The sequence below is a fragment of the Salvelinus sp. IW2-2015 genome, unplaced genomic scaffold (assembly GCF_002910315.2).
Source record: "Salvelinus sp. IW2-2015 unplaced genomic scaffold, ASM291031v2 Un_scaffold3008, whole genome shotgun sequence".
NCBI lineage: Eukaryota > Metazoa > Chordata > Actinopteri > Salmoniformes > Salmonidae > Salvelinus > Salvelinus sp. IW2-2015.
Genome location: NW_019944300.1, coordinates 68,716 through 79,017, shown reverse-complemented (window position 1 = coordinate 79,017; position 10,302 = coordinate 68,716). Strand labels below are relative to the sequence as shown.

Genomic DNA, 10,302 nt, shown 5'->3' with positions numbered 1-10,302 from the left:
CATCGAGGAATACTTCCAAGTAACTATAGAAGTTAATATGTATGACTGTTCTGAAAACATTATTCCCCAATGAACACAACTCTGCTGTTTGCTCCTGCAGCATCTACCTGTATTTCTCTGAGGACAGCTCTGGGGCCTGTTGACGGAAGCAGCACTGCCGGCACCTTCACTCTCATGGCCTGGATGTTCCGGTAGGTGGACAACATGACACCATTAGATCGTTAGGCACTCCCCTCTGCTGCAAGTCCTTTGTGGGTGGGGTTCGAAGAAGTCATGACACCTGTTGCAGTCGGCTCCCGAGGAACAGGTTCCTCTGATGTACCTGTCACACACATGAAGTCTTGTACCACCCTCCTGATCCGGGCAGTTGCCATAAGGCCGGCGCCTTTGTTATAAGAGCTGCACCACCTGAAAAAGTGAGTGAAAAGGCTTTTAAAATACTTGTTTACCATACCATTGTTGTATAAATGCAAGAAAGCATGAGATGAACGAGCTAGTCAAAATATGCAGACATCTTCATCAGTCATACAACACCACACCATCCACTAATCCACATCAGCAGTTAGAGACAAATATAAAATATATAAAAAAGAATATGAACATATGAAAAATAAAATACTATAAAAACAAAACCAGGAGAACGGTTGGATACCGGTGGAAGGAGAGAGGTTGTCATTTGTTAACAACAACTGCCGGATTTCTTGTCTACTCAGCGTCTCAAGTTTATACTCTCTTAAAACTCTGGAGTTGTGTTCAGAGTGCAGGTCATGACGAAGCGGCATGTCCGTCTGAAGTCAAAGTAGCAAAAAAACAGGTCAATAATAATACAAATTACTATTCAGTTTGCAGAACAAATTTAACTAACTAAACCCATAGAATTATATACAGGTCATGCTGTAGTCCTGGGCTGAAATAATATTAAATTGTGAAAAACTAAATAAACTNTATAGACACTGTAACAGGGTCATACTGTATATAGACACTGTAACAGGGTCATACTGTGTCTTATGATGCATTATACCTTCAGAATGTGTTACCTCTTTCAACAGTGTTCACGATATCATCCACATCTCCATCAATACCGATATTTAAACTCTCGAGTCAGAGTCGATGCCAAAAGATCGATTGATTTTGTGTTCCGTAAGGCCCGCCGTTTTGAACATTTCGGTACCGAAAACGATCACTTCTTATAAGACCGGTTCAGGTAGTCCCTGCACATTTCAAAACTTTTTCCTCCTTACTAAAAACAGGACCCCTCTCTCTCACCTGTTTGGGCCACCAGGTGTGTCCAGCCACTGTGTACTTGGGTAACCTTCTCTCCACCCAGTGGTGAGCGGTCGAGGAGGACAGGTCTGGGTAAGAAGGAGGCTGTACTGCTACTGTTCAGCTGGCCGTGCTTATTACTGCCCCACAGGAACACATCTCCCTCAGCTGGAAAACACATAGACTGGTGTTACTATACTAGACATGACCCCCTGTTATAATACAACACTATACTAGACATGACCCCCCTGTTATAATACAACACTATCCTAGACATGACCCCCTGTTATAATACAACACTATCCTAGACATGACCCCCTGTTATAATACAACACTATACATGACCCCCCTACTATAATACAACACTATCCTAGACATGACCCCCTGTTATAATACAACACTGACATGCCAAGATGAATGCAAGCATAAAGATCGTCACCAAGGAAAACGTAAATCAATGGAGAATGTAAACCAGTGATGTAAGTGGTAAAAACAGGTGGGTAAACGCTGATTCATTTTCACAGTGAGTAATATAACACCCCCTCCTCCTCTATTTCTATAGGGACAAGCACTGTCCATGACACAAACTGTTCACACCCATCTTGTTAGTGGAGAGAACATTTAGCAGGTTTAAAGTTTACAGTATTTCCTGCAATTCTACACATTTTGTCACGGGGTGCAGAGAACATGTTGCAGTTTTAAAAAGAGAATTTGCTTGCAATTCTACACATTTTGCCATGTCTAATGTGTATTCATGTGATATTTGAGTGACTCAAAACATTACAACAAAATCAAAGGGCTTAAAAAACGTTAGCTGACATGGACTAGTTGACCAGGACATCTCTGTGAAGTTCTAAATATCTCTGTAGGGTCTGTAATGACTAACATGACAAGAGGAACTGATGATGCAACAACCCATCTAGACATCACACCTATAAAGAGGAAGTTGAAAGCCGGACTGAGTTTTAAATTTAAAAAAATAATTCGTTTTTGGACACACTGTTCTACTACTGATGTAAACATAATAAAGAACAATACACAACCATCAAATAGAAAATACTTTTCCGTGGGCGCAATTCATACTTTCTCATAAATCATTAATTTGTGTGTCTATGGCAAAATTCAAGTAAAGCCGACTGGAGACCAGCCGACTGGAGACCAGCCGACTGGAGACCAGCCGACTGGAGACCAGCAGACTGGAGACCAGCAGACTGGAGACCAGCAGACTGGAGACACATTGTGGAAAATAGTAACAAATAAAGAAAAACCCGGAATGAGTAGGTGTGTCCTACGTTTGGTCTGGTACTGTATAATATATGTATTTAACCCCTAATTTTTAGGCCACTAACAGCAAAGATGTGAACACCCTTTCAAATAAGCGGATTTGGCTATTTCAGGCGCACACCCATTGGTAACAGGTGTATAAAAGCGAGTACACAGCATGCAATCCTCATAGGAAAAACCATGGTGGAACTTTCAACTTTCAGCTTCATGAAATGGGTTTCTTGGCCAAGCAGTCCACATGCCAAGCCTAAGATCACTCATGCGCAATAGCAAATGTTCCAAATGGAAGTAAGTGTAAAGCTGCTGCCGTTGGACTGGAGCAGTGGAAACAGCATTTTCTTGGAGTGATGAATCACTAACAGAGTCTGACGGAATCTGGGATTGGCGGATGCCAGGAGAACGCTACCAATGCTTTCTCAACTTGTTTTGCCAGAATGCATCAGTACAACTGTAAAGATTTGGTGGATGAGGAATAATGGTTCTGGGGCTGTTTTTCATGTTTCAGGCTCCTTAAGTTCCAGTGAAGGGAAAATTACACTATCAGGATAGCATGACATCCTAGCGATTCTGTGTTCCACTTTGTAACAAGTTTGGGGAAGACCTTTCCTGTTTCCGCATGACCAATGCCCCTATTTGCAAAAGCGAAGTCAATACAGAATGGTTTGTCGAGATCGTGTGAAGAACTTGACTGGCTGCACAGAACCCTAAACCTCACCCCATCGAAACCTTTGAGATGGATTGGAACGCCGACTGTGAGCCACGCCTAAACTCAATACCTGACGCTCACTAACTGCTCGTGTTCGTCGAGAGAGAGACTCATCTTTCCAAGAGGGGTATTATATATAGTGTGTAGCCCAGGTCAAAACTGTTCGGACCTACAGACAGAAGTTGGCAGAAGAGCTGTACGCAACTTCAGACCGAGTCCCTGCTGATTCTTGTGTTTGTTAGAGTTTTTCATCTTTCCACAGAGGGGACAAAATAGTTTTTGTCCTGGGGGCCAACCGTATCAGACGCCACAGACCGTTTTCAGTAGAGATATTCGATTTTCGGGATGTTCATGCGTCTTGACATACCACCGCCTTTGCTCTGGCCCTTTCAACGCAAGTGCGCGAGGGCGATACTGGCAGATGCGGTTGGATTGAAAACGAAGGCCATGAAAAAACATCTCTCGTTAAACTGACAGATTTTGATGGGGAATTTTTTATTATGTTATTAGAATTCGCAGGGGCACAGAAAATGTAGAGAGTTTAATAAAATGATACAGACATTTGCATTGACTATGCACACTCACTGGACTCTCCCCAAGAAAACACATCACTGGACTCTACCACACCACTCACCTGGACTCTACCCACACACTCACACATACCTGTAACTTTACACCGCCAACACACCTTTTTACATATGCAACTGCTTACTCTGTTTTATTCTATCCTGATTTGCCTAGTCAATTTTACCCCTACCGTACATGTATAGTATTACCTCAAATTTAGGGAAAGAGGGATAATCTGTCAGTTTGTACAACTGAATTGCATTCAATCTGTTTGAATGCGTTCTTTCTGCATTTAACCCACCCCTCTGCAAGCAGAGGTACGGGTGGAATTGCTTTAAACTACCTCACATATCCTGCAACATTGGAATCAGTACCAGTACTTTGTACATAGCTTCGTTAATGTGTTACTATTTTCTATTTGCAAAGGTTCTTACTTTGTACTCTGCATTGTTGGAAAGGGCTCGTAAGTATTTTCTGGCCTGTGCACATTGATTTTAGTTTGGCTCTCATTACAAAAAGGTCACGACATACAAACATGGTGCTTGGAAGACGACAGAGTTAGTAATGTGTTGTAGTAGAAAGGTTACACTGAAAGCAATCCTCATGTGAAAGCAGTAGAAATACGCAGTCATTTGCTGGGCTTGACTGGAGCAATAACAGAGTACCTCAATAGTGATTCTCTCTCTCTCTCTCTAGGTTCTTGAACCTTTTCAGTGTAAACACACACACGGAGAGGAAAGCCATTTTGTGTTTCTTATCTCAGAAATACTGTAACACTACCTGGGAAGAAGCCCAAAGAGACGCACCTCAGAGACGCAGCGGCGGGGGGGGGGGGGGGGGGGGGGGGGGCGCTACTGGGGGGTGGGGCACACCATACAATTCCATCAATCTTTTAAATCACACAGCAGAAAAAAAACAAGGGACTAAAATTAGCAGTTTAATGGTTTTGGTTTAAAGGTTTCACACCTGGGATCAAAGCAAAGTCAAAGTAATTAGATAGTGATAGATTGGTTGTTGTTTTCTACGATGAAGTGTCTATAGGCTGTCCTATTGTTTTTGGTTCCCGATAGGCCGTCTGTTCAAGCCGAGATTTGTTTAGTCAAACAAAGAAAACCAAAACATGTATGGCGTACAAGACACCTGTCTGAGTGGAGCTAATCCATTTGTGGAGGCCGTGGGGATGGCACAATGCAGCCCCTCTTAGAGAAACGACTGAATTGTAAGCCCCAGATATGGTGTTGAGGCAGCAGTGAAGTTAGGAGACAAAAACAGAGCCATTGCCTTATTAGAAGACCCCTTACTCTTACTGGAGTCCCGGTCAAAATTACCGCTGTGTCAGATTTTCAAAAAAACTTTACCGTAAAAAGCAACCACTGCCAATAATCTGAGACGGCGCGCAAAAAGAACAAAATTTCTTCGCTATGTTGGAGTCAATCAGAAATAGAAATTACATCATAATATTCCCTTACCTTTATCATCTTCAATCAGAATGCACTCCAGGAATCTAGTTCCACAATAAATCGTTGTTTTGTTCGATAATGTCCATTACTTATGTCTAAGTAGCGTACTTTTGCTAGCATGTTCAGGTGCACATGTTCCACACGCGTCACGGATGCAGGCAAACATCGGACAAAAACTTCAAAAGTTATAACAGGTCGAATAAACTGGTCAAACTAAAGTAGAGAATCAAATTCTTCAGGATGTTGTTATCATATATATCCAATAACGTTCCAACGAGCATTCCTTTCGTGTCTGTTTAGAAAGTTATGGGAAGCAAGGCGATATCAATGAGGAAGCGCGTGACCCAGGAACTGGCAATCCTGCCAGAACCACTGGGACTCATTTTCCCCTCTCATCCAGCCACAACACAGCATAAGCTTCATTCAACGGTTCTACAGACTGTTGACATCTAGTGGAAGGCGTAGGAAGGCAAACAATCCATTTATCTTTACCAAGGGAATTGAATAGGCGAGAGTTTGAACGTTGACCAGTCCTCGAATTCTTCACTTCCTGTTTGGAATTTGTTCATCAACGGATTTCTGCCTGCCTTGGTTTGTTATACTCACCGACATGTTCAACAGTTTAGAACCTCAGAGTGTTTTATTCCAATATAAATGAATAATATGCTATATTCGCATCTGGGACAGAGTAGGAGGCAAGTTCAACTATGGGCACGCAATTCATCCAAAAGTGAAAATGCTGCCCCTATAATCAAAGAAGTTTAACTGCTTGTTCAGGGGCAGAAAAACAGATTTTTACCTTGTCAGCTTGGGGATTCGATCTTAGCAACCTTCGGGTTACTAGTCAACACTCTAACACAATAAGTCATTGGAGACAGAAAAGGAAACAGATTAATATATATATATTTTTTTTTAATCATTCTTTTTTGCATTTGCTAAACTTTTACAACAGGCCTGTTTGGGTACTAAATCACACGCTTATTTAGATATGATTTTAATGTCCAACTCTCTCTTGTCTACAGCCAGTGGCCTGTTCAGTTACCAGCATCTACAACCCACCGCCTGCACTGGTCATCGGAGCTGATTTTGAAGACAAAGACGCCCTAAAAACACAATACAGCCTAACAGCTAGACAGTCATAATAGCACAGCCGAAGTGTTTTGTTCAAACTCGAAACAACTGACAGGTAATGTTCTCCTGATGCACATGGAGGCTGTGTGTGGTGGTGTGTGTGTGTGGTGTGTGTGTGTGTGTGGTAGCCTCTGATTCCAGGCAAGTCCTTTCCCCCGTCAGTGGTACTCCTTAGTGATTCTTGCAGTATGAGGCGGGCCAGCCAGGCGGGTAGGTTGGCCTCTTTGCTGGGCAGCAAAATACTAATGCCAGTCAGCTTGCAGGTAGACTCAGAGGAGAAACAGCTGATGAATTACACACTGGGGCAATTACTCTCAGATAAACCTCCTCTGCTCTCAGCTCTCACACTCTATCGCTCTCCTTCTCCCTTCATCGCTTTCAATCTGCTCTCAGTAACTCAGCTCTCATCTCCATCTAAAACACCGCTTCTCTCTTCTCAAATCTCCCACAAATCTCTCTTTCCTTACACGTGCAAACCAATGCCCAAATTGTCCTATTGTTTCAGATGATTTAGACTAAAAATGGATGTGCTCCAGATTACATAATGCCCAGTTCCGTCGCCAACCCAAGGAATGGATGAAAATATTTATGTTTCTACAACAAGAAAAAGGGGAGGAGAGTGGAGCACAGAGGGGTCTTTGACAATGGGAGGTGGTTTTGTTACAGTAGGGACTAATGAAGTATGGGAAGCAGGCCTTATAAAGACACACTACACAGAACCAGATACAGCAATGAGGAACACACACAAACCAGATACAGCAATGAGGCACAACACACACACCAGATACAGATAATGAGGACACACAACACAACTACACAGAACCAGATACAGCAATGAGGACACACACACACACACTACACAAGAACCAGATACAGCAATGAGGACACACACACACACACTACACAGAACCAGATACAGTAATGAGGACACACACACACACTACACAGAACCAGATACAGCAATGAGGACACACACACACACACTACCACAGAACCAGATACAGCAATGAGGACAAACACACCACACACTACACAGAACCAGATACAGCAATGAGGAACAAACACACACACACTACAACAGAACCAGATACAAGCAATGAGGACACACACACACACACACTACACACGAACCAGATACCAGCAATGAGGACAAACAACACACACACACACACAGAACCAGATACAGCAATGAGGAGACACTACACAGAACCAGATACAGCAATGAGGACACACACACACACATTACACAAGAACCAGATACAGCAATGAGGACACACACACCAAACACTACATACACAGAACCAGAATACAGCAATGAGACACACGTACTAACACAGAACCAGATACAGCAATGAGGACCAGAGTGAGTGTAAACATTTGAATTCAGAGCTTGATCTGTAGTCAGAATTATAACATATTTATGAATGTCATTTGGAGGCTCCGTGGCTGTGAAGTCTGAACAGGTATGTCTTACCAGTGACAGGTATGTCTTACAGTGACAGTTAGTGACGGTATGTCTTACCAGTGACAGTCAGTCTTACAGTGACAAGTATGTCTTACCAGTGACAGTCTGTACGGTATGTCTACCAGTGACAGTCTGACAAGTATGTTACCAGTGACAGTCAGTGACAGTATGTCTTACCAGTGACAGTCAGTGACCAAGTATGTCTTACCAGTGACAGTCAGTGACAGGTATGTCTTACCAGTGACAGTCAGTGACAAGTATGTCTTACCAGTGACAGTCAGTGACAGGTATGTCTTACCAGTGACAGTCGTGACAGGTATGTCTTACCAGTGACAGTCAGTGACAAGTATGTCTTACAGTGACAGTCAGTGCAGGTATGTCTTACCAGTGACAGTCAGTGACAAGGTATGTCTTACCAGTGACAGTCAGTGACAGGTATGTCTTACCAGTGACAGTCAGTGACAGGTATGTCTTACCAGTGACAGTCAGTGACAAGTATGTCTTACCAGTGACAGTCAGTGACAGTGATGTCTTACCAGTGACAGTCAGTGACAGGTATGTCTTACCAGTGACAGTCAGTGACAGGTATGTCTACCAGTGACAGTCAGTGACAGTGTTTACCTGACAGTCGGATCTGCCTGCTGCCACTCTGATCACGGGCTCCCTTACAGACTGAATGGGCAGTAGCACCACAGAATGAGGATCGGCTCTGAGACACCCAACTGGCCGTATGCATTAGATCCACACGTCGTACCTGGCATGATCTGAGAGAGGTGAAACAAAAACATGTTGATATAAAATGACAAGCAGGAACACCTAGACATATGTCAAGACGTTCAGGTCTCTGGTTTTGACAACTAAGGTGTTGTGATGCTGTCACAGAGACCCGACCCAGACCGACCCAGGTCAGAGCTGCTGCTCAGTTCGCTACTGTACATTCTCTGTCTCTCTCCCCAGAGAGGATGAGCAGTACATTCTCTGTCTTTCTCCCAGAGAGAATGAGCAGTACATTCTCTGTCTCTCTCCCCAGAGAGAATGAGCAGTACATTCTCTGTCTCTCTCCCCAGAGAGGATGAGCAGTACATTCTCTGTCTCTCTCCCAGAGAGGATGAGCAGTACATTCTCTGTCTCTCCCCAGAGAGGATGAGCAGTACATTCTCTGTCTCTCTCCCCAGAGAGGATGAGCAGTACATTCTCTGTCTCTCCCCAAAGAGGATGAGCAGTACATTCTCTGTCTCTCTCCCCAGAGAGGATGAGCAGTACATTCTCTGTCTTTCTCCCAGAGGATGAGCAGTAATTCTCTGTCCTCTCCCCAGAGAGATGAGCAGTACATTATCTGTCTTTCTCCCCAGAGAGAATGAGCAGTAAATTTCTCTGCCTCTCTCCCAGAGAGAATGAGCAGAGCAGTACATTCTCTTCTCTCCCCAGAGAGGATGAGCAGTACATTCTCTGTCTCTCTCCCCAGAGAGGATGGACAGTACATTCTCTGCCTCTTCCCCAGAGGAATGAGCAGTCCATTCTCTGTCTCTCTCCCAGAGAGGATGAGCAGTACATTCTCTGTCTTTCTCCCCAGAGGATGAGCAGTACATTATCTGTCTTTCTCCCCAGAGAGAATGAGCAGTACATTCTCTGTCCTCTCTCCCAGAGAGGATGAGCAGTACATTCTCTGTCTCTCTCCCCAGAGGATGAGCAGTACATTCTCTGTCTCTCTCCCAGAGAGGATGAGCAGTCCATTCTCTGTCTCTCTCCCCAGAGAGAATGAGCAGTACATTCTCTGTCTTTCTCCCCAGAGAGAATGAGCAGTCATTCTCTGTCTTTCTCCCCAGAGGAATGAGCAGTACATTCTCTTCCACTCACCAGTGAGGACGAGTGTGAAATCCCAACCACAGGACACGTGTGCAACCTCTGACCAATGAGAGGACAGAGTTGAAAGGTGGGACCTCTAAACTGTGACCAGTCCCAGCTGACCTCTGTGGTTCTGCCCACACACCAGCAGCTCTCCTTTCTCTGGAGAAAGGAGGAAGGAGGAAGAGATGGGGAAGGGGACGTGGAGGAGGAGAGGAGGTGGAGGAGGAAGAGGAGGAGGAAGGGGACGTGGAGGAAGGGGACGTGAAGGAGGAAGAGGAGGTGGAGGAAGAGGTGGAGGAAGGGGACGTGGGAGGAGGAGGTGGAGGAGGAAGAGGAGGAGGAAGGGGACGTGGAGGAAGGGGACGTGGAGGAGGAAGAGGAGGTGGAGGAAGAGGTGGAGGAAGGGAGGTGGAGGAGGAAGAGGAGGTGGAGGAAGAGGACGAGGGGATGTGGAGGAGGAAGAGGAGGACGAGGGGATGTGGAGGAGGAAGAGGAGGTGGAGGAAGAGGACGAGGGGATGTGGAGGAGGAAGAGGTGGAGAAGAGGACGAGGGGATGTGGAGGAGGAAGCGGGAGGTG

General features: G+C 44.6%; 1 protein-coding gene across 1 annotated transcript in view; it reads right to left on the bottom strand.

Annotated features, from left to right (window-relative positions):
- Positions 1 to 1,240: 1,240 nt before the first annotated feature.
- Positions 1,241 to 10,302, bottom strand: part of sergef (secretion regulating guanine nucleotide exchange factor) — a 10,714-nt gene continuing 1,652 nt past the window's right edge. Inside the window, 6 exon segments of the mRNA XM_024142192.2 lie at positions 1,241 to 1,447; positions 8,498 to 8,577; positions 8,580 to 8,630; positions 9,734 to 9,778; positions 9,781 to 9,830; positions 9,832 to 9,883. Coding sequence (XP_023997960.2) covers positions 1,241 to 1,447; positions 8,498 to 8,577; positions 8,580 to 8,630; positions 9,734 to 9,778; positions 9,781 to 9,830; positions 9,832 to 9,883 — 485 coding nt within the window.